This window comes from Leucoraja erinacea, chromosome 1, assembly GCF_028641065.1.
Source record: "Leucoraja erinacea ecotype New England chromosome 1, Leri_hhj_1, whole genome shotgun sequence".
Lineage (NCBI taxonomy): Eukaryota > Metazoa > Chordata > Chondrichthyes > Rajiformes > Rajidae > Leucoraja > Leucoraja erinaceus.
Genome location: NC_073377.1, coordinates 37,355,165 through 37,380,875, shown reverse-complemented (window position 1 = coordinate 37,380,875; position 25,711 = coordinate 37,355,165). Strand labels below are relative to the sequence as shown.

The window sequence follows — 25,711 nt, the reverse complement described above, 5'->3', positions numbered from 1 at the left end:
TTTTAACCGAGTAGAGAATTGAGGCCCTTTGCAATAAAGGAGTGAAGAAAGTAGCTTGTGGAACCCAGTTTTCTGTTGCACTAACAAAGGATGGTCGTGTATTCACTTTTGGACAAGGTACATTTCTATCTCTTCCTATCTTTACCATAATATTATTGCAAGGAATAATTACGATATAACATTAAATTTATAAATTAGCAGAGACATTTAAAGATGCTTAGAGCAGTCGTTATATTCTGAGGCTGCTTGGTTCAATGTCAGGTGTCAAGACCACCATGAAAGCATCAGACTATGTGTTACATTGATACCAGTGGGCAGATCCTGGCCTGTGGCTTGCATTTGACTTCTGTGCCTGCATCTAGAATCGTAGCGTTCTCGATGAATCTACCGTGGCCATTACACGGCAGAACAATGCATGAGCAGAAAGGAGGCCTTTGTATTTTTTAATTGATTGTTATCCATAATGATTAGAGACCTCAGAAAGTCTCCCAATTGTTTATTTGAGTTATCAAAGGAGGAGCTCATTCATAGATTATTGAATTACCACCAAAAAATATTCCAAGGCCAAAGGAGCTCTCCGAATAAGCATCTATTAGTATTTATTCAGAGAGCTCTCTTGGTACTTGTGTTGTATACATCTATTTGTACTTGTCTGTGAAGACAGTACTTTCAACACAGCATAAACAATTCTTGACAGAACTTAATTTCTTATTGAGACACGTTTTTTTTTTTGTTTATTATGGTTGTTACAGAGTACTACGTTTACATATCTGTTGTGCTGCTGCAAGTAAGAATTTTATTGTTTCGTTTTGGGATATTTGACAATAAAACACTCTCTTGACTCTTGGGGGGGAAAAAATTCAAAGCATAGCGCATTGGAGGGCAACAAGATTAAGTCTAATACAAAGAATCTCCAAGCAATCAAAATAAGGCAGTGATCAGCTGTAATTTAAATGTTGAGGACTGGGATGTCTTCTCAGAATACTTTGTTTATTATAATTTTTTAGAGCGTCTTATTGGCCTGCCAGATTCCTTGCTGCGTAATCACAACCGCCCACAGCAGGTGCCTGCGTTGGAATCAATGTTCGTGGAAGATATTGCAGTAGGATCAGAGCATACACTTGCTCTGTGCTCCACAGGAGATGTATTTGCCTGGGGATGTAATTCTGAAGGCCAGGTAAATACATCTGCTTTCAATTTTTGAGAAATAATTTCTTCAGAATCATATTGAACCTGACAGTCCATTACAAAGTTGCATTTCAATTCATTGGAAATGATAACCAGTTTCATCAAAATGATTTTGACAAAAAATAGAATATCCATAGAAGTTTACATTTAAGACTGAAAAGTTGTTAAACTCATTTGTCGGCTGACCTGTGCATTAAGCCATTTGTCATGGTTCATGAGTGAGCAATCCCAGCCAGAAATTTTATTTAAATAATTGTTTTTGTTGTGCTTAGTTATCTGATATCAATGCACAACAGTTAGATCACCACGATAGATTGAGTCCTCTTCATTAGAGCAATGAATGTTCAGTCAGGATTCCTGTACCTTACTCTTGAGTCACAATAACAAAATAGGCATAATTATCTTTACTGACCTATCTAACATGACTTCTGAAGAAGGGTCCTGACCCAAAACATCACCTATCCTTAGCCTCCAGAGATGCCCGACCCGCTGAACTACTTCAGCAACTTGTGTCGATTTTGGACACCAGCATCTGCAGTTCCTTGTATCTTCCTCTAACTTATTGCTTTATATTTTCCAGTAAAAGATTTGATTCCCTTCCACTTCTGTTTGTTCATTACATATCAATAGACAATAGGTGCAGTAGGCCATTCGGCCCTTGGAGCCAGCATCGTCATTCAGTATGATCATGGCTGATCATCCACAATCTATACCCTGTTCCTGCCTTCTCACCACATCCCTTGACTCCGCTATCTTTATCTAACTCTTTCTTGAAAGCATCCAGAATTGGCCTGCACTGCCTTCTGATGCAGAGAATTCCACAGATTCACAACTCTCTGGGTGAAAAAGTTTTTCCTCATCTCTGTTCTAAATGGCCTACCCCTTATTCTTAAACTGCAGACTTCCCCAACATTGGGAACACGTTTATAACAAGAGGAATCGAATATAGGAGCAAAGAGGTCCTTCTGCAGTTGTACAGAGCCCTAGTGAGACCACACCTGGAGTATTGTGTGCAGTTTTGGTCCCCTAATTTTAGGAAGGACATTCTTGCTATTGAGGGAGTGCAGCGTAGGTTTACAAGGTTAATTCCTAGGATGGCGGGACTGTCATATGCTGAGAGAATGGAGCAGCTGGGCTTATACACTCTGGAGTTTAGAAGGATGAGAGGGCATCTCATTGAAACGTATAAGATTGTTAAGGGCTTAGACACACTAGAGGCAGGAAACATGTTCCCGATGTATTGTATTGTATTGTATTTTAATGACCACACAGCCAGGCTGGTGGAATTTGTTATCACTACAGCTCGGTACAGGTTCCAACATTTCATCAAACATTAAACATATAGCATAGATATACATACAAACAGACGCATTACATAATACTGATTGGGGATGATCAGCCATGATCACAGTGAATGGCGGTGCTGGCTCGAAGGGCCAAATGGCCTACTCCTGCACCTATTGTCTATTATTTCCTGCCTCTAGCGTGTCCAAACCCTTAATAATATGTTTCAATAAGATGTCCTCTCATCCTTCTAAATTCCACTGTATACAAACCCAGCTGCTCCATTCTGTCAACATATGACAGTCCCACCATCCCGGTATCAACCTTGTGAACCTACGCTGCACTCCCTCAATGGCAAGAATGTCCATCCTCAAATTTGAAGACCAAAACTGCACACAATACTCCAGGTGTGGTCTCACCAGGGCTTTGTACAACTGCAGAAAGACCTCCTTGCTCCTATACTCAACTCTTGAAATGAAGGCCAACATGCCATCAGCTTTATTCACTGCCTGCTGAACCTGCATGCTTGCTTTCAGTGACTGATGAACAAGGACCCCCAGATCTCGTTGTACTTCCCCTTATCCCAACTTGACACCATTCAGATAATAATCTGTCTTCCTGTTTCTGCCACCAAAGTGGACAACCTCACATTTATCCACATTAAACTGCATCTACCCACTCACCCAACCTGTCCAAGTCACCCTGCATCCTCGTAGCCTCCTCCTCACAGTTCACACTGCCACCCAGCTCTGTGTCATCTGCAAATTTGCTAATGTTACTTTTAATCCCTTCATCTAAATCATTAATATATATTGTAAATAGCTGCGGTCCCAGCACTGAGCCTTACGGTACCCCACTAGTCACTGCCTGCAAGGCCATTCTGAAATGGACCCGTTATTTCCTTGTTTCCTCTGCCAATCAAATCACTTGTTTCCTGTCTGCCAACCAATTTTCTATCCATGTCAGTACCCTACCCCTAATACCATATGCTCTAATTTTGCCCACCAATCTCCTATGTGAGATCCTATCAAAGGCTTTCTGAAAGTCCAGGTACACTACAAGCATGATTTCCCCTTCGTAAATCCATGCTGACTTGGACCGATCCTGTTACAGCTATCCAAATGTGCCACTATTTCATCTTTTATTATTGACTCCAGCATCTACCACCAATGTCATGCTAACTGGTCTATAATTTCCTGCTCTCTCTCCCGCCTTTCTTAAAAAGTGGGATAACATTAGCTACCCTCCAATCCACAGGAACTGATCCTGAATCTATAGAACTTTGGAAAATGATCCACGATTCTTCACGATTGATCACGATCAATGCATCCACGTTTTCTAGAGCCACTTCCTTAAGTACCTTGGGATGCAGACCATCGGGCCCTGGGGATTTATCAGCCTTCAGTCCCAACAGTCTACCCAACACCATATCCTGCCTAATGTGAATTTCCTTCAGTTCCTCCATCACCCTAGGTCCTCTGGACACTAGTACATCTGAGAGATTGTTTGTTTGCACCATTGAATCCCAAGATAGTGAGTGTACATCCAACTCCAAGATATGAGCACACCGCCAGAGATATAATTAATGAAAATGAAAATTGTAGAAATTCTCCTTTTCTATCCATGTCAGCACTCTACTCCCAATACCATGCTCCCTAATTTTGCGCACTAATCTCCTATGTGGGATCTTATCAAATGCTTTCTGAAGGTCCAGGTACACTACATCCGCTGGCTCTCCCTTGTCCATGTTCCTAGTTACATCATCAAACAATTCCAGAATATTAGTCAAGCATGATTTCCCCTTCGTAAATCCATGTTGCCTCAGACCAATCCTGTTACTGCTATCCAAATGTGCCGCTATTTCATATTTTATGATTGACTCCCAGCATCTTCCCCACCACCAATGTCAGGCTAACTGGTCTATAATTCCCTGTTTTCTCTCTCCATCCTTTCTTAAAAAGTGGGATAACATTAGCTACCCTCCAATCCACAGGAACTGACCCTGAATCTATAGAACATTGGAAAACATCAGTCTACCCAACACCATTTCCTGCTTAATGTGGATTTCCTTCAGTTCCTCCGTCACCCTAGGTCCTCTGGACACTAGTACATATGAGAGATTGTTTGTGTCTTCCTGACTGAAGACAGATCCAAATTACCTGTTCAACTCATCTGCCATTTCCTTGTTCCCAATAATAAATTCACCTGATTCTGTCTTCAAGGGTCCAACTTTGGTCTTAACTATTTTTTTTCTCTTCACATACCTAAAGAAGCTTTGGCTAGCTTACCTTCGTACCTCACCTCTTCTCCCCGTATTGCCTTTTTAGTTATCTTCTGTTGATCTTTAAAAGTTTCCCAATCCACTGAATTCCTGGTGATCTTTGTTATACTTCTCTTTTATTTTTATACTCGCCTTAACTTCCCTTGTCAGCCACAGTTGCCCCTTACTCCCCTTGGAATCTTTCTTCCTCTTTGGAATGAACTGATCCTGCACCTTCTGTATTATTCCCAGAAATACCTGCCATTGTTGTTCCACTGTCATCCCTGCTAGGGTATCTTTCCAGTCAACTTTGGCCAGTTCCTCCCTTATGGCTCCATAGTCCCCTTTGTTCAACTAATACTGACACTTCCGATTTTCTCTTCTCCCTCTCAAATTGTAGATTAAAATTTATCATATTATGGTCACTACCTCCTAATGGCTCCTTTACCTCAAGTTCCCATATCAAATCCAGTTCATTACTCAACACTATATCCTAAAAGAGAAAGCAGTTTTTTTAAGTGGAGAATGCAGACAATACAATAATTTAACGGATTATTTCTCTACCAATCTCTGCTTTACTAATCTGGTGTTATTTAAATGTGTTGGTTCTGTTTAGCCTGCTTTTCATTTCTATAATATGTTTTTTTTGGTCAAAACTCCTCTATCCATCTGGTCATCTCTATATCGTATAGCCATCTTGTAAGATAGTGATGTTTTTTTTTTTATTTCAATAGCTTGGACTAAGTCATGCCAATCAAGTTAAAGAGCCAACATTAATTACTGCACTTCAAGGGAAGAATATTCGTCAGATTTCAGCTGGCCGGTGTCACAGTGCAGCGTGGACTACCCCTCCTCCTACCACAAGAGCTCCAGGTAACAATTACGTTGGCGTTATGCTGCAAAAAGTACTAATGAACCTATATCGATGTATAGTGGTTGGGTATCTGAGGAAGGATATTCTGGTCACTGAAGGAGTGCAACCTGACTGCTTCCTGGGATGGCAGGTCTGATGTATGAAGTGAGATTGGTCAATTGTGCTTATTTTCACAGGTGTTGAGAAGTATGAGTGGAAATCACATGAAATCTACAAACCTCCATCGGGATTTAGGTGGTTAGGTGTTGGAAAGATGTTCCTCGTGATGGAGTAGGTGAAGAGGGTGGGTCCGAGATCAGGGTCCCTGGCCCAAGGAAAACAAAGTAGGTCTTTTCCCAGAGAATTGTAAGCTGTAGGAATTCTCTACTACGGAGACCAGTTGATGGCATACATATTCAAGTAGAAATTGGATATTTTGTATGGTCCATCAAGAACAGGGTATTGAATTTGGATGATCAGCCATGATCGTACTGAAAGGCAGGGCAAGCTTGAAGGGCTGAAAAACCCTATTCCTATCTATGTTGTAGCAACTGATACCTGCAATGTTATTAGTTCATCAGATCATGGACTTATCTGAAATAATTTGAAAATGGAATTTAAGAAAACCTGTGGCTTGGGATGGTATTGAGGTGTAGGGTACCTAAGGGGTGACAGCAAAGGTTTAAAGAATATTGGCTTTGTGTATTTACTTGGGTCTTCCATTCTTATATATTACTTTTAATATTAAATTAGTTTGAGTGCTTAACCTGAGCAGATGCACCATCTTTTTTACAAAGAATATCTAGTTCAAACCCAAACCCAAGCTCACCACTCCGCACTGGACCACTTGGTCAATAAAATCACTTGCGTCAGGCTGTTGTTTATAGACTACAGCTCGGCGTTCAATACCATCATCCCTTCTAAGAATATAAAGCGCATAATAGGCGGAGTCATTACTAACAAGCACTATAATTGGCTAGTATGAAATAGCCAATCTACATCTTTCCTTGTAGAAACAAAAGAAGCATCGGTGACTAAGCAATATTGGTGGAACATTAATAACACATTTGGGGAAGTTTGTAAAATTACACAAAATCACCGTATCTAATGGGTGGCCTGCAACTGTTGCGTCTGTAGATGGCTCCGTCCGCTTCAACCAGATAAGAGCGCGGTTAAATTTAAAAAAATGTTGATACAAAAAAAAGCTGATTACCAAGCTCAAGGAACTGGGTCTCTGCATATCCCTCTGCAATTGGGGCACGGTATGGTGGAGACGCCCCTCAAATTAAATTAAGGGAAGGTATCCCACGCCAGGGGGCCACATGAGTGGCACGGGTGGGGGACATTTTTTGTGGAAATGAAAATGTCAGATGGAATTTTCGCACTGTGTAAACATTGTATATATTTATTACTTGGACAGGGGCCACAGAGTGGCACGGGTGGGGGACTGTTTGGTGAAATTTGACAAATGTAAAAAAAATTGTACTGGAAAAACTTGTATAGTCTCCGAAAATGTCGGATGAATTTTGTTTGTTTGAATGGTTCAGGAATGTATATATTTATCAATTGAATAAAGTCTATTTTGAAATTTTAAAAAAAATATATCCCTCTGCAATTGGATCCTCTACATCCTCATCCACAGACCATAGTCTGTTCGAATAGGCAAAAATACTTCTTCCTCATTAACAATCAGTACAAGAGCACCTCAAGGCTGTGTGCTCAGCCCCTGCTCTACTCACTCTATACCCATGACTGTGTAGCCAGACACAGTGCGATCTGCATCTTCAAATTCGCAGACGACACGACCGTTGTTGGACAAATTTACAGATGGTGATGAATCAGAGTACAGAAGTGAGATCGACCGATTGACCAAATGGTGCCAGCACAACAACCTGGCTCTCAATATCAATAAAACCAATGAACTGATTGTGGACTTTGGAAGAGGAAGGATGAGGACCCAGAATCCTGTTTATATCAATAGGTCGATGGTGGAGAGGGTCAAAAACTTCAAATTCCTGGGCGTGCGTATTTCCGAAGATCTTTCCTGGACCCAGCACACTGATACAATTATAAATAAAGCACATCAGCGCCTCTACTTCCTGAGAAGACTACGGAGATTTGATATGTCAAAGAGGATTCTCTTGAACTTCTACAGGTGTACAGTAGAGAGCATATTGACTGGTTGCATCGTGGACTGGTTCGTCAACTTGAACACCCAGGAGCGAAAAGCCTGCAAAAGTTGTGAACACTGTGCAGTCCATCACCGATTCTGACCTCCCCACCGTCGAAGGGATTTATCGGAGTCACTGCATCAAAAAAGGCTCGATGCAGGAAGATTGTTCCCGATGTTGAGGAAGTCCAGAACAAGGGGTCACAATTTAAGTATAAGGGGGAGGTTTTTTAGGACCGACATGAGAGAAACAGGGTGAGGAGAGGGGGGGTTGTTACCGAACTGAACTCACTGTGGAATGAATCCATTAACGGAGCCAATCTGCTGCTGAATTCTACGTTGTCCCTGCCTTCCCTCTGGAAGCCTCCTCGTCCCCATCAGATGCCGAGTTCCCAGAGTCCTGGTTAAACGCGGGGGCCGCTCACGGTTAAGTCTGTGGAAGCGGCCCCATCAGAGACTGTGAGCAGCAACGCAGGGTTCACTATAGGAAGGACCATTGCGCCTATTGTAGCGGTTCTGGCAACAGCTGGCGTTCTGCTCTGTCTGGGGGGAGAGGGCGAGTGGGGGTGAAGGGTGGGAGAGGATGGGGGAGTGGGGTGAAGTGAGGGGGGGGGGTTGGAGTGAGTGGGCAGGCGGGCGGTCTGGAGTCCAGCAGCGGGAGGCGTGGCGCAAGCGTGCTTAATGCATACTGGAGGCAGGTGGGCCTGGATTGGTCGGCATGTGGGCATTGTGACGGTTAAGTCTGTAAAGCGGTCCCATCAAAGTCTGAGCAGCAGCAGGGTTCACTATAGGAAGGACCATTGCGCCTATTGTAGCGGTTCTGGCAACAGCCGGTGTTCTGCTGTCTGGGGGGAGAGGGCAAGGGGGGGAGAGGAAGGAGAGGATGGGGAGAGAGGTGAAGTGGGGGGGTTGGAGTGAGCGGGCAGGCGGGCGCGCAATCGTGTCCAGCAGCGGGAGGCATGGCACGAGCATACTTGGAGGCATACTGGAGGCATGTGGGCATTGTGATACCAGTAGCTGGTAAGAGCCGTTTAGATCTTAAAAATTGAGTGTTGTTTGAGTTTTGTGATCAATTTTACTCAAAATCTGGGAAAATAATTGACCAAGGAGTGGATGTGCGAATGTAAAAGTAAAATCGCTAGCGAAATGGTAAAAATGTCAGCGTTTTTGCGTCTGGTTTGCGCGGAGTAACGAATCAAATGCAAAACGCCGTACACCCACACACACACTGAGTTTTAAAAGTATATAGATATATATATTATATATATATGTGTGTGTGTGTACTTGTGGGTATATATGTATACACACTGAACTTTTTTCTCTCGTTTATCATATTGTTTACAGTGTACTATGTTTACATATTCTGTTGTGCTGCAGCAAGTAAGAATTTCATTGTTCTATCTGGGACACATAACAATAAAACACTCATGACAATTAGAGATAACATTAAATATGTTCCAATACCAGAGATCTATATCCTGAGAGCATTAAAGCATTTTCTTTTAAATGAATGGCACTGAGGTTAAGCAAGCCTTGTAGTGGCCATTTGGCTTGTTTTGTGTGTCATTAATTATGGCATGTGTCTTTAAATTTTAGACTGCCCGTTATATTGTGGGTGGATTTATGACGTATTGTAGGGCGTGTTTGGAGCTAAGTTTCTTGCGCAGAAGCTTAGTTTTTAGTTTAGTTTTGGACCAGCATGGGGAAGGTATACACTTTGACCATGCAAAGTATAACAGACACAGGGAGTTTTCTAACGCTTAATGCAATAAGCTGGAGTTCAATGAAGATTATAGTTAATGAGTCGGAAGATGTTTGAATGTACCTTGTGAATGTACCGTCTGAAGAAGGGTTTCAGCCCGAAACGTTGCCTATTTCCTTCGCTCCATAGATGCTGCTGCACCCGCTGAGTTTCTCCAGCATTTTTGTGTACCTTCGGTTTTCCAGCATCTGCAGTTCCTTCTTGAACACTTTGAATGTACCTTATTGTTTTTCATCAACAATAAAGAATTTATTAATAATAGGACTGTTTTGAAGATTTATCTGTGAAGAGACTCTGAAGGTCCCCGACGGAGAGCTTGCATGCGTACAAAAACATTCTCCTTAACCATGTAGTCCATTTAACAGCTAGAGGGAGTAATCTCTTGAATGATGTAAAAATCTGCCGCTACAAGCCTTTTTGGAATACGTATTATTATTGTGGCTACAGTTGTGTGAGCAATGGACTTTAATCCGATCAAGTTGCACTTTGGAAGGTCGAATAAGGGGAAGGTATACAGTTAATGACAACCCTTAACAGCATTCATGTACAGAGGGATCCTGAGGTCCAAGTCCATTGCTCCCTGATAGAGGCAACACAAGTAGATAAAGTGGTGAAGAAGGCATGGTATGCTTGCCCTCAATGTTTTGGTTATTGAATATGTCAGGAAATTATGTAGTTTTATAGGATGTTGGTAAGACTGCATTTGGAGGATTTTGCACAGTTCTGATCGCTCCATTACCCAGAAGGATGGGGAGGATTTGGAGAGTATAGCAGAATGTTGCCTAGACTAGGGGATATTAGAGTCATAGTCAAACAGCACGCAAACAGGCCTTTAGGCCCAACTTGCCCATGCCGGCCAAGATGGCCCATCTACACTAATCCTACCTGTCCACTTTTGCATGTATTAATGACAGCGTAGTTTTGAAGCATGATGTAACGAACACATGCAAAAAATGTAATACATTTATTTATTTTAAAACCTAAAATAAACCAAACTCTTGTTAAATGGGTGACCTTACATTTCAAACTCTGCGATGATTTTTCTCTGCAAGATGTATAGATGTATAGCTGAATTAACCTCGGATGAATTTAGAGAAATAACATACTATTTTTAAAATTATAGGTACCACGCTTCCTGTTCAACTTGGTATACCACCTATGATACCCCCTCAGTATGGCGTGCTTAAAGACTGTAGCCCAGAAACCCTCACAAATAGACTGCGGGTTCTGTTTCACTTCTCTGATCTGATGCACAAGTCTTGGCGACTATTAAATCTCAACTCTAATAATCAGGTATTACTGTTTTATTGTGTTCGGAATAATGGTTGTTAATCAGTTGTTTATTATTTTTTAGAATTCATTAATTGGTGTAATTGCTGATGAGCTCAGAATTTAAAGAATAGTGTTGGACATCCCCCTTTCCCCATATTTCGATACAATATTATACGATAGAACTTTATTTATCGCAGGAGGGAAATTGATCTGCCAATAGTCATTATTACATGGAACATGGAATTAAAGTGATTACTAAAAAGGATTGAGGATGTGCAAAGATTGGGGGGGGGGGGGGGGGGGGGGGGGGGGGAGTCAGTCTACCTCTTGACCAAAGAGGGAGGACTTTTACAGTTTGATATCCACAGGGAAAAATGATTTACTATGGTGCTCTGTATTGCATCTTGGTGGAAGCAATCTGTTGCTGAAGGAGATCCTCAGGTTGACCAGCGTGTTATGGAGGGGGTGAGCTGTATTATCCAAGATGCTCCGCAGTTTGAGGAGCATCCTCCCCTACAAGACCACCTCCCATTAATCCAACTCCACCCCAGGACGGATCCAGCCTTCCTGATGAGCATGTTAATCCTGTTGGCGTCCGCGGCCTTCACCCTGCTGTCCCAGCACACAACAGCGAAGATGATGGCACTGGCTATCACTGATTGCTAGAACATCTGTAACATCTCACTGCAGACATTGAAGGAGCGGAGCCTTCTCTAAATGTGCAGCCAGCTCTGTCCCTTCTTGTACAGAGCCTCAACGTTCCAGGACCTGTCCAGGTAAACTCCAAGGTATTTATACTCCTTGGTAAACTGCACATCCACACCATTGATGGAGATGGGGGACAGGTGTGTTCATCGCCTCTTAAAGTCCACCAATGACTCCAAAGTCTTATATTGAATTGTAAGTGCTAAATCATTGCACTCCCACCCATTTTATGTCCCCAGATTACTTCCTAGTGTTTTCCAAGCAACTTGCTGTACTTCCTGCTTGGCAGATCTGGAAATTGAGAAAACTGGAGGCTCCAATGCTGAGCCCCCCCCCCTCCTATGTTTGAAGTAAAATGTTGGCAGTGATCCTCTGATCACTGATTCCAGCTTCCCCACCACACAGAGGCCACAATTGATAATTATGGCCCCATGATACTACCACAAAGCTTCTTCAAATTCCATACTTTATCAAATAACTTCAGAAAGTCCATGTAAGAAATATCCAATGATGCTCATAACTCCATAGAATGTTAATGCTAACTTACTTTGTCAAAATATATGACTACATTAATTACGTTGAACCTGGTCACAAATCCGAGAAAAAGAAATGCGTTTTCACATCAAAAAGCTCAACAACTTCAGTTACTCAAAATTTGAAATTAAAACAGAAAATGGAGGAAATACTCGATAGGTGAGCAGGCATCTTGGAGAGAAACAGAGATAATGTTTCAGAAGTTCTATAAGAAAGATGTTTTCTTATATCCAGCCGTAGCTCAGAGCATATTTGAAAAATCCGTTCTAAATAACTGGTCATAAGTTCTATATAAGCAGAATAAGGCCATTCGGGCCATCAAGTCTACTCTGCCAGTCACTCATGGCTGATCTATCTTTCCTTCTCAACCCCATTCACCTGCTTTCACCCTGTAAGCCCTGACACCCTTGCTAATCAAAGTGCTCTACTATTCAAACTAAACAAGAGTGTAGATTTTTTGTTTTATAGTGAATATGCCCAAATGCAAGAGCGGAAACTATAGGCCGGTTAACCTGACTTTTGTGGTTGGTACAATTTTAATCAATTACACAGTATTTGGAAGTTCACAATAAAATAGGCCAGCGTAGTTTTGTGAAGGGAAGACCTTGCCTGACGAATCTGTTGGAGTTCTTTGAGGAATCTAAATAGCAGGACAGTCAGAGGGGAGGCAGTAGATGTTGTTTACCTAGATTTTCAGACGGCCTTCGATAAGGTGCCTCACGTCAGGCTGCTAGGTGAGAGCCCATGGTATTGAAGGGAAGATACTAGCATGAATAGTGGGTTGGCTGGATGGACGAAGACATAAAGTTGCAAGAAAAGGCGCTTTTTCAGGTTGGCTGCCAATGACTAGTGGAGTTCCACAAGGGTCGGTGCTGGGACCGCTTCTCTTCACGTTGTTTAAATGATTTGGATAAGGGGATTGAAGGCTTTGTGGCCAAGTTTGCAGATGATAGGTCGAGGGGCAGGCAGTGTAGAGGAAGCAAGGACGCTGCAGACAGGTTAAGAGAATGGGCAGAGACGTGGCAGATGAAATTCAGTATAGCGAAGTGCGGATTCATGCATTTTGGTAATAAGAATAAAGGCGTAGATTATTATTGTCTAAATGGAGGGAGAATCCAGAAATCGGAGTTGCAAAGGAACGGCAGTGCTTGTGCAGGACTCCCGAAAATTTAATTTGCAAGTCGAATTGTGACTGAGAACATAGTAGGCATAAGAGATTAATGTTATGTATGTTGAGTTGGAATCGAGAACAAGACTATATGTGAAAGCAGTGTTCACTTTGGCAATGCCATTGAGTTGGCCAAATTTTCTTGCTTCATGAATGGTAACATGCAATGTACATTTAAGCCACTGGTATGCATTCAGCCCTTCAAGCCAGCACCGCCATTCATTGTGATCATGGCTGATCACCCCCAATCAATAACCCGTGCCATCCTTCTACCCATATCCCTCGATTCCACTAGTCCCTAGAGCTCTATCTAACTCTCTCTTAAATCCATCCAGTGACTTGGCCTCCACTGCCCTCTGTGGCAGGGAATTCCATAAATTCACAACTCTCTGGGTGAAAACTTTTTTCTCATCTCAGTCTTAAATGGCCTCCCCTTTATTCTAAGACTGTGGACCCTGGTTCTGGACTTGCCCAACATTGGGAACATTTTTCCTGCATCTAGCTTGTCCAGTCCTTTTATAATTTTATGTGTTTCTATAAGATTCCCCCTCATCCTTCTAAACTCCTGTGAATACAAGCCTAGTCTTTTCAATCTTTCTTAATATGACAGTCCCGCCATCCCAGGGATCAATCTTGTGTACCTACGCTGCACTGCCTCAATCACAAAGATGTCCTTCCTCAAATTAGGAGACCAAAACTATACACAATACACAATGTGGTCTCACCAGAGACCTATACAGCTGCAGAAGAACCTCTTTACTCCTAAACTGAAATCCTCTTTTTATGAAGGCCAACATTCCATTAACTTTCTTCACTGCCTGCTGTACCTGTAAGCCAACTTTCAGTGACTGGTGTACACGGACGCCCATGTCTCGCTGCACCTCCCCCTTACCTAACCTAACCCCATTGAGATAATAATCTGCCCCCTTGTTTAAACTAAGATAAATTTCCATTACTACTGCTTTCAACAAAAGCAAGGGCGGCGCAATGGCGGAGTGGTAGAGTTGCTGCTGTACAGCGCTTGCAGCACCGGAGACCCGGGTTCAATCCCCACTACGGTGCTGTCTACAGAGTTTGTTGTTCTCGATGTGACCACGTGGGTTTTTTCCGAGATCTTCGGTTTCCTCCCACACTCCAAAGACGTACAGGTATGTAGGTAAATTGGCTTGATAAATGTAAAAATTGTCCCTAATGTGTGTAGGATAGTGTTAGTGTGCGGGTATCGCTGGTCGGAGCAGACCCGGTGGGCCGAAGGGTCTGTTTCTGCGCTGTATCTCTAAACTAAACTAAAAAGTCATATTTTCCAACGATTTACGGTTTATCTTTGTAGAATTGTGAATGGTATTGTTCTGATATTTGCAGTTTATCTGAACAAATTTCCCTTGGAGAAAGAACAACTATAAACTCACCAAAAGCAAATAAAACTGCAGATGCTAGAATGTAAAACAGAAACAGAAAATGCTGGGAGTAACTAACCTTTCCATCAATGGAAAGAGAGTGGACATTTTGGGTCAGGGATGCTTCCTTAGCACAGAGATCCTTCAAATATTTAGATTTACTTTCAGCTGAATGGACACATTCTCATCTTTGCCATCTTATTCACCTGTTATTTCTTTGTTCAGTGGATAGTCACTAACTGGGGAAGCACAGCTGTATGTAAGGTTCTTTCTAATGTACGTTTTGAGTTCCCAGGAAATTGTTTATCTTGAATAAGTTTTAAATATTTAAACTAAGTTTCAGTGGAAAGAGGCCCTTTGGCCCACCATGTCTATGCCAACCAACGATCACCCATACATTACTTCTATCCTACACATTGGAGAAATTTACAGTAGCCAATTAATGTACAAACCAGCATATCTTTAGAATGTGGGAGGAAACTGCAGCACCCAGAGAAAACCCAAGCGGTCATATAGAGAATATACAAACTCCGTACAGCCAGTACCTGTGGTCAGGGTCAAACACGGATCATTGGCGCTGTAAGTTGCACCTCTACCGTGTGCCACTGTGCCGCCCACCTTGGTACTATTGCTATTCTTGCAATGGTTCTTTTTGATGAATACATTTTTAGCCTATGAAACCTGATTAAAATACACTGTTTTGTTTCCCCCTGCAGGAATTTTTTTAATTGAACTAAATTATAATTGTAGTACCAAATAATAAAAATGCAGTTATTTGCAAGTTTTATTGTTCCTCTTTCTGCAGACTAATGCATCCCTGTATAATATTGGAGCTTCAGCAATAGCTCAAGGGCGGCTGAGAGGACTCCTGTCTCCAAAAGTTAACATCCTGCCACTAGTGCGATCAATAGGAAGAACTATGATTCAGGGAAAGACCTATGGACCTCAGATCACAGTGAAGAGAATTTCTGCAAGGTAGGTTGCTTGATGAACAACTTTAGAAATTGGTACTGAATATATTTTGTAATTTACTCCACAAGAAGCCAAAGTTTGTTGTACAAATTTGTACCAATAATATATACACAAAAAAAGAGGAGATTCTGCAGATATAATATAGGGAGTTAGGCAGAAGGTTAAAAAGCAGGACCTCAAGGGTAATGATGTCTGGATAACCTTTTAACTCTCTGGTATTTGAGGCACCGAGCTTCCGTCGTTCAGTCCTTCTAACCACCCTCATTGGTCTTTTAATGCAAATGTTTGATCTCAGTTTATCACCACAGCAATTCGGGTCTCACCCTATCAGGGATATTTCCTTTGTCCTATCCATTCCTTACCCAGGGGCGGATCTACTATGAAACTAATGAAGCTTAAACTTCAGGGCTCCTAATCCCGGAGGGGTCCCGGAGGGGTCCCAGAAGCAACTTTAGTCCAGATATTCTTCCGATTTAAATCGGAATTCTGATTTTGTTTTCCAAGAAATGAATCTGATTTTTCACCTCGACTAAACCCCTCGCCTCGACGAAACTTCACCTCACACTTAGACCTCAACTCACTAAACCTCGCCTCGAATAAACCTCCCACCTTACACTTAATCGCCGCCTCAACTAATCGCCACCTCTCTTCCGTGGGGAGGGGCTGCGGCCGCAGCGAGCGGGGCTCAACGTCAAGAGTCAAGAGAGTCAAGAGTCAATTTAATTGCCATTTGGACCCGTAGAGGTCCAAACGAAATGCCGTTTCTGCAGCCATACATTACACACAAATAGACCCAGACACAACATAATTACAATTTTACATAAACATCCATCACATAGCTGTGATGGAAGGCCAAAAAAAACTTATCTCTCCACTGCACTCTCCCCCCCCCGATGTCAGAGTCAAAGTCAAAGCCCCCGGCTGGCGATGGCGATTGTCCCGCGGCCATTGAAGCCACGCCGGGTGGTGCGAGGTCGCACACCGGGTCTTGGTGTTGGAGCCCCCGGTGTGCGCTCGCAAGTACCCGCGGCCATTCCAGCCGCGCGGGGCGGTGTAGTGAGGCCCCGCTCCAGTAGCTCCCCAACCCCGCAACACGGGCGGGAGAATTCTCCGTTGCAGGAGCCCCGAAAAGCGGTCTCTCTCCAGGGAGCCGCGGGCTCCCGGCGCCGCTGTCCGCAGACCCGCAGCAGCAGCCCCCGACTCAGCAGCGGCATCGGCAGCAGCAGCAGCAGCAGCAGCAGCGTTCCTCCACCGCTCCGGTCTCGGCCAGCTCCGCGACGGCAACGGTGAGTCGGCACCTGAGTCCCCGGCTTCTTCCTGTTGGAGGCCGCTCCTCGTTGCGGCCTCAACGACAACGGAACCCGACGAGAAAAAGGTCGGGTCTCCAGTGCAGGGAGAGATTTAAAAAGTTTCCCCCCCCCCTCACCCCACCCCCACCCCCCCACACACACACCCCAACAAAAAATAACAAAAACTACATTAAAACACAGACAGAAAATAATAAAAACGCGGACAGACTGCAGAGGCCGCTGCTGGCCAGAGCCCGCGCCGCCTACCGGGAGTACCGGGATTAAATTAAGCGCTCGTGCGCCCCTCCCCTCCCACCAGCTCTCTCGGGCAATGTGCCTGCGCCGCTCTCCGCGCTTGGCCCCGCTCCGCTCACATGAGGCGCCGCCAACGGCGGGGGAGCTATAAATAGCAGGAGCGGGAGAAATGCGGCGATTAGTGGAGGTGCAGATTAGGTGTGAGGTGGAGTTTAGTCGTGAGGTGGGAGGTTTAATTAAGTTGAGGTGGGGTTAAGGTGTGAGGTGAGGTTTATTTGAGGGGCGAGGTTTAGTGAGGTACGGTTTAGTCGAGGCGAGGTTTAGGTGTGAGGAGAAGTTTGGTAGTGAGGTATCGACAAGGCAAGGGGTTTAGTGAGGCAAGAGGATTAGTCGAGGTGTAGGTGAGGAGCAGTGAGAATGGGTGAGGTGAGGAGAAGTGGATGTCTGAGCTCAGCAAGAGAGACCGAGGTGCTGCTGAAGGAGATGAGACCACTGCCCTCTGGCAGAGAATTCCACAAATTCACAACTCTGGGTGAAGAAGTTTTTTCTCATCTTAGTGCTAGGCAAAGAAACATTTCAGGTAACATTTTTTGTAAAGATTTTTTTAGCTGTATGAGGCCATTTATTGAAACATATACGATTATTAAGGGTTTGGACACGCTAGAGGCAGGAAACATGTTCCCAATGCTGGTAGAGTACAGAACCAGGGACCACAGTTTAAGAATAAGGGATAAGCCATTTAGAACGGAAATGAGGAAATACTTTTTCACAGAGGGTTGTGAGTCTGTGGAATTCTCTGCCTCAGAAGGCAGTGGAGACCAATTCTCTGGAGGCTTTCAAGAGTGAGAAAGATAGAGCTCTTAACGATAACGGAGTGAAGAGATATGGGGAGAAGGCAGGAACAGGGTACTGATTAGGGATGATCAGCCATGATCACGGTGAATGGCGGTACTGGCTCGAAAGGCAGAATGACATACTCCTGCACCTATTGTCTAATGTCTATTTCATGAAATATATATTTTACGAAATATTCATGAAATATATATGTTACTGCTTATGTGTTAGAAAGATTCTAAGCTCCTGTTATGTAAATTACCAGCAGAAAGCTTGAGAATCACCTTCAATTTATTGAAAATGCAGGAGCTTCAGGTGGCGTTCCCCCTAAACCTCCACCACCAGGGGCTTAGCCGGCCTCCTGGACTCCCGGCCAATACTTCCTACTTTTGTTCTGGAGGTGAATATCATGCTTAGTCCACATTTCTTAAAAAATTTGGGTCTACTGTATGAGAAGGGGTTTTTTTAAAATAATAATATAGTGTAACTCAATACAAAATAATAGTTAAAATAAAAATTAAAAGGTTATTAAAGTATCATGTAGGCAAGCCGTAAATGAAAACAGTTCAAATTAAGGATGTTTCATTCTAAATATATTTAATATAAAATAATTGTAAATAATTTAAAACACTATTAACATTTATGACAGAAATTAAAATTAGTGTTCTGTCGTGGAACAACAGATAACAGAAGAAGATAACAGTGGTTACCCAGGCCTCTTTGCTGGTTGCGAAGTGGTTACCCAGGCCTCTTTGCTGGTTGCGAAGGGACCTCCATAACAGTTCAAGCTTCAGGGCCCCAAAAATGTAGGTCCGCCACTGCCCTTACCTACTATCTCTGCAACTTAAAACTAACTTGTATACTCTCCCACTTCTGCTCTGGGGTCTTCAATCTGAAACATTCATTTTGTTTCTCTTTCCGCGAATACTCCCAACCCCGTTTAGTGTTGACTGCATTTTCTGTTTATTTCAGATTTCCTGCATTACCAGTGTTGATTTGCCATTTTCAGTGTCACTTGCATAATTAGGTCAACAAAACGCATCCTGGGATTGAAATTCACTACTCATGTGCTTGAACATTCCTGCCAGGAATTAACATTTTACATTTTTTTTTTCCCCTCCATTTTATTTTTTCCCCTCTATTTTATTTTTAATCCAAGCTGCTTTTGTCAAAATACAGTTAAAAATAATTTTGCATATATTCTGATGTTCAGTCCTTGTTTATCTACTACTCCAGGGGTCGGTCAACCAAGCCTATCTTCATTCAGATTGCCAAACAGGTTGTGCAGCTCAATGCCTCAGAACTGAGGCTTCCATCACGAGCATGGAAAGTGAAGCTGATTGGAGAAGGTGCCGATGATGCTGGTGGAGTATTTGATGACACAATTACTGAAATGTGCCAGGTAACTTTTCATTTGCTAAGAATTATGTAGAAACACAAAGTAGATTACAAGCTATTCGGCCCAAAGATTGATGCCAGTGTATTGTGCCCCTCCCTCTACCTCCTTCCATCTTACTGCATCTTAAGGGCCTGTCCCATTTAGGTTTGTTTTTTTAGGCGACTACAGGCGAATGGCAAAAATTTTTCAACATGTTGAAAAAATGTCAGCAACAATTTAGGCTGTTGTGGGTTGTCGTAGGTTGTCGCCAGGTTACCATAGATTGTCGCCAGGTGTCGTAGTTTGTTGCCGGTGCTGACCGGTGAATTCCTTTGTCCTAGTCGCTGGCAGTCGCCTAAGAAATCGCCTAAGTGGAACAGGCCCTTAACTTGATCAACATGACTGTCCCCTGATATTTTTATACTCCATATGGTGCTGCTCCTGTCAAACTCCATTCCAGTAGGTTCTCTATACCTTTCTTCCTCAATGAGACGTTAAATGTTCTCCAGGGATGCTGCCTGACCTGCTGAGTTACTCCAGCACTTAATATATATTTTTACTGGAAGTAATAATATTGACCACAGAATTTAAAAGTGAATTAATTCGCAGTGCCGTCAGTTGTGTTTTCATTAGCTTTCCCTCTAATAGGCAGTGCTATTGATTCTCAGGGAAATAAATTAAAATTATTCTCTAGTGCTACACGGGTGGGTTTAAATTAGATTAACAGGGGGGCGAGATGGGAAGTTAGAAATTGGTATGGAGGGTGATGAGAGAAAAACTTCAGTGGACAGAACAGTTGGGAGAAAGGCAGGAAGTTGGTTTAAATTGCACTTATTTTAATGCAAGAGGCCCGATGGGTAAGGCAGATGAACTTATGGCATGGGTAGGTACTGGCGACTGGTATGTTGAAGCAATTACGGAAACCTGGCTAAGAGAGGGGCAGGACTGGCAGCTCGATGTTCCAGGGTGCAGGTGCTTCAGGACAGACAGTTGGAGGTATAAGAGGAGGGGGTGTTGTGTTATTGGTTAGGGAGAATGTCACGGCAGTGGTCAGAGGGGACATTACAGATGGTTTGTCAAGTGAGGCTATATGGGTGGAGCTGAGGAACATAAAAAGGATGATCATTCTGAAATATGAATTTCACAAAGGCATTCCACAACGTTCCGCAAGCTAGGCTACTTTTTAGTTTAGTTTAGAGATACAGCATGGAAACAGGCCCTTCGGCCCACCGATTCCGTGTCGACCAACGATCCTCGCACACAAGCACTAACCCACATACATATAGGGACAATTTACAATTTTACCTAAGTCAATTAAGTTACAACCCTGTACATCTTTGGAGTGTGGGAGGAAACCGGAGCATCCAGAGAAATCCCATACGGTCACAGGGAGAACGTACAAGCTCCATACAGACAGCAACCGTAGTCAGGATCGAACATGGGTCTCTGACACTAAGGTAACAACTCTACTGCTGCAGGGCCCTTTCGACTCTTGTTTTTTGACTATGTGCAGATGACACGGCTTGGTGTTAGCTGTTGTATTTTTTAGGGGGAATGCATCCGCACTGTAATGTGTGGGGTCCCTTGTTGGTTGTAAAGAGAAGGAAACAATACAATACAATCAGTTTTATTCGTCACATTGCACATAAAGTGCAAGTGAAATGAATTTGTCAGCAGCGGTACAATGATAAAGAACACACAATACACCATAAAAATGTAACACAAACATCCACCACAGCATTCATCACTGTGGTGGAAGTCACAAAATTTGGCCAGTCCTCCTCCATTTCCCCCCCGTGGTCGGGACCAGAGTCAGTCCAGGATCGGCTCTTCCCCACCGGAGACCCGCGGCTTTAGGTTGGTGTAGGCCGCAGGCCGGCGGCCGAAGATTTAAAGTCCCCACCGCAGCCAGAAGCACCGCAGACCGCTGGGCCGGCGGTCAAAGCTCCCCTCTAGGGGTGATGGTAAGTCCACGTCAGGTCCGCGGTAGAAGTTGGCCGCGGGCCGGCGGTAGAAGCTCCTTCTTCTCCCGGTGTCCCCCACGAGGGATCCCGGGCTGTGGACGCCGCGCCAGCTGAAACTCCGCAGACCGCGGCATCAGGCGGCCGGCTGCCGCAGGCCAGCGAAACGGGAGCGCTCCCCTCCGGCGAGCCCCAGCGAGGGCTCGCCCGCTCCACGCCGAGAGTCCACGCTGCGCCCACCACTGAAGCCCCGGGCGCGTCTCCGGTAAAGGCCGCCCAATCCTCGTTGTTAGGCCACGGAGGAGGCAACCTGGAAAAAGTCGCCTCTCCGTGGAGGAGGCGACCAATACGGTTTCCCCCACACCACCCCCCCACACCATCCCCCACACAAGACACACAAACAATACTGTTACCGTGTGCACGGCATTAACCTTCTATTTGATAGCAAATAAATTCCGGTATGTGTGATATAAAGTTGCTCTTCAAACTATTTAAGCAACATCTAAATATTAAGAAGTCTAATATTTTTAGACTTTGGATATTGTTAATTTTGATCTTTGGAATTATTTATTTACTGGACATTTTATTAACTTAGAGGAATCACTGATTTCATTATTCAGATAAATGATTTACTAGATTAGCAACATTTCTGAAAGATTCGGGGCTGTCACAGTGGATACGTGGCAACATCAATAGTAAAATGGCTGCAATGCAATAATATTAATAATAATTATGATGCTTGACACTTTTCAATTTCTTGTGTTCTTTTTGTCTTTTTTTCAATTTCTAGGAATTGGAGACTGGAGTAGTTGATTTACTGATTACAACACCAAATGGTGTTGCAGAAGTTGGTAGTAACAGAGACAGGTAAAGCAAGATGCCCATTTGCATTTATGAAAGAAACAAAAATAACCATTCATAGCCTTAACACTTCCCTTTCAAAGGAGCTAGATAAGTATTTACAGGGACATGGGAAAACTGCGAGGAATAGCACTGATGGGGTTGCTCAACCATTTGCCGGCATACATTCAATGGGCATTCAAGTTCAAGTTTACATTTATTGTCACTGTGCCAACTGGTACAGCGGGATTTGGGTTGCCATACAGCCATACAAATAAAAAGAACACAACACACGATAGAATTTAACATGAACATCCCCACACAGTGTTTCTCACTGTGGAGTAAGGCAATAAAAGTTCAGTCATCTGCCTCTATGTTCACCCGTGGTCGGGGCCTATTGAGGTCACCGCAACGGCGGCCCAATATTCAGGCCCTCTCGCCGGATGATGGAACTCAGGCGTCGAAAAAACCCTCTCAGCAGCTTGGAGTTCCGAATCGGCCGCTTCCTAACGGAGACCGCGGCTCCCAAAGTCCACAGGCCAAGCTGGGCGGAGCTCCTCACGGCAATCCCCGGCGAAGGATCCCAGGGCCCCGCGTTATTAAAGTCAGCGCTGCCCATGGCTGGAACCTCCACAGACCACAGCTCCACATTGTTGAAGTCAGCAGTCTCAGCACTCCGGAGCTCCAACACTGCGACCCCTGTAAGGCACCGCCCCGCTCCGCGATGGTACTTCAGTGCTGCGCCACTACTGAAGCTGAAGCTCTGGCCGGTCTCGGGTAGGAAAGGCCGAGCCAATCCAGATGGTAGGCCGCGAGGAGGGGGTGAAGATGCAGCTCAGAGGAAAGACGCATTCCTCGACCAGCTAGGGATGAAGAAAAACAGTTTCCCCCTCCTCCCCCATCCCCCACATAAAAAGATTCAATGACCTCCAAAACAAAACTTTTTGACGGACTAAACATTAAAAAAAGGATGAAAGGACGAACAGCTGCAGGTGGGGCAGCCATACTCAATGGCGCCACCCACTGGTCAGGTCATTGAGTGGTCATCTGTGCCGTGACAATTCTGTGATTGTAAATAAGAGCAAATCACAGTGAAAATGCTGCCCACTAAGCATGTGATACCAAGCTCAAAGTACTATTAAGAAACATTAACATTTTCAAATAATATAGTGCAGTAATTAATTTCAGACAGTTTATGAAAAGCAAGGACTATGAAATAATCAACAATAGTTGATCAATATTGTAAACCCATTCCTTTGCCATGGTATTTTATATCACCCATGCCAGAGATAAAACGGGTTCATGATATAAAGTCTAAACTATAGAACAGCACAATCATTAGTGCTGCTTGTTCATCTTCTGAAAGGAAGCTAAGCCCTCTGACCGGGGCAACAATGCGGCAACTGCCTAAAGTTGGACTTGTGCATCTTGCTACAATGTTAAAAGAAGTATGAAATCCAGCAAACGTGAAGGTTGAATTGCTAATCAACCCACTATGTCTCTTGTGAGAAGGCCTGGAATATACAAAGTACCTGGGGGCACAGGATTTTAAAATTACGAACAAAAGATACATTTTAAAAAACATTGGACAGGTGCATGGGTAGGACAGATTTAGAGGGATATGGGCTAAACAAAAGCAGGTGGGACTAGTGTAGATGGGATATATTGGTCAGGTGGGCAAGTTGGGTCGAAGGGCCCGTTTCCATGCTGCATGACTGACCATAGAAGATTTATGTAAGGAAATCTTTTTTGCTCCAGAAAATAATTAGGATCTGGAATTCACTGCCTGTGAGTCTGGTAGAAACAGAATCAAACCATGCATTTGAAAGAGAGTTAAAAAGGTATGTGCAAGAGAATAACAAATTTCAGAGGGAAAGTGGTGAAAGAGGAATGGAAATGCTGTCTGAGTAGCTTGCAATGACTCGGTGGGTTGAATGGCCCACTTATAGTTTCGTATTTCTATCAGGTAAAACCTGGCAGTAATATTACTGGCCATTATATGGAACCAGGACACTCGAGGTTTTGTTGGGAAACTGATTAAAATTCTCAATTTAAGCCCCTTTGTTTTTCTTTTAGATTTTTAGTAAACCCATCAGCTTGCACGGAAGAGCACCTCCAACAATTTAAGTTTTTGGGGGTACTGATGGCGGTGGCTATTCGGACTAAGAAACCATTGGATTTGCATCTAGCACCACTTGTATGGAAACAACTGTGCTCAATTCCACTCGTCCCTGAGGATTTGGAAGAGGTTGACTTACTTTACGTTCGTAATTTGTATGGAATCTTGCATCTGGATGACAGTGGGATAACAGAAGACAATTTCTTGGAGGTGAGGGCTGTACCAAGTTTCTGGTTGAATTTCCAACCTCCTTTTCCTAATAAGACGGCATTAGGAGACAACCTATTTAAATATAAGCTATAATTTTGACATTGATTGTCTTACAACAGAGAACATAGAACAGTAAAGCACAGGAATGGGCTCTTTGGCCCACAATATTAGTGCCGAACATGATGCCAAGTTAAACTGATCTTATCTTCTCCCTTTTTCCTGCATTTTAACATGCCTAGCTAAAAGCCTCTTAAACGCCACTATCGTATCTGCTTCCACCACCACACTTGGCAATGCATTCCAGGCTCCCACCACTCTCGGTATAATAAAAGAATTGCCCTGCATATCTCCATTAAACTTTCCCCCTCTCACCTTATAGCTATGCCCTCTAGTGTTCGGCATTTGCACCCGGGAGAAAAAGGTTATCCTTTCAGTGCCTCTCATTATTTGATGTACTTCTATTACATCTCTCCTGAACTTCCGACGTTCCATAGCAAACAATCAAGTCTATCCAACCGCTCCTGAACTCATCTTTCTGTATAATTATGAATATAGGTGCCAAGCTTAAATAACTTGAATGGAAGCATAGAACAGAACGTATCTCATTCATTCACAGAGGGCAGTGGAGGTCAATTCTCTGGATGGATTTAAGTGAGAGTTAGATAGAGCTCTAGGGGCTAGTGGAATCAAGGGATATGGGGAGATGGCAGACACGGGTTATTGATTGGGACCATGATCACAATGAATGGCGGTGCTGGCTCGAAGGGCCGAATAGCCTGCTCCTGCACCTATTTTCTATGTTTATATCTATGTTTCTATTTCAATGAAAGAGAAAATTTGAGAGTAAAAACTCACGCAAATGGGCCTAGAAATCCAATTGATTTGTAGTTTATCTTTAGCATAATACTTCAATTTTTTTTCCCATGTGACACACAATGATAGTAATTTCCAGATTGCATTGGTTCACAAATTGAGATAGTGTTGTGGCATGGATTCTGTGCCTAGGGTGTGGGGGACAATCCTATTCCCCATGCAGTGATCCTTTTACAGTGCAGATCAGCTTAGGAAAGTTATCCCAGGACTGGGCGCCATTCATAGTTCCTGGAACTACTCATTTTACTAGCTCTTCCAAAAGAATTTCTGGATTGAGACCTCTCACAGGCATGTTCATTAGTTATATTCCATTCTTCAAAGGCTCTGTCTGATTTCATCTTCTTAAACCTTGCATACACCCCTTTGCATACACAATGGTGTTTTATC

General features: G+C 43.5%; 1 protein-coding gene across 1 annotated transcript in view; it reads left to right on the top strand.

Moving 5' to 3' along the window:
• LOC129695814 (probable E3 ubiquitin-protein ligase HERC1) overlaps positions 1 to 25,711 on the top strand; it is a 291,266-nt gene that overhangs the window by 247,800 nt on the left and 17,755 nt on the right. The window contains 8 exon segments of the mRNA XM_055633161.1: positions 15 to 117; positions 1,008 to 1,177; positions 5,467 to 5,605; positions 10,641 to 10,810; positions 15,399 to 15,568; positions 19,180 to 19,345; positions 22,073 to 22,149; positions 24,199 to 24,451. Of these exon segments, the coding sequence (XP_055489136.1) occupies positions 15 to 117; positions 1,008 to 1,177; positions 5,467 to 5,605; positions 10,641 to 10,810; positions 15,399 to 15,568; positions 19,180 to 19,345; positions 22,073 to 22,149; positions 24,199 to 24,451 (1,248 nt within the window).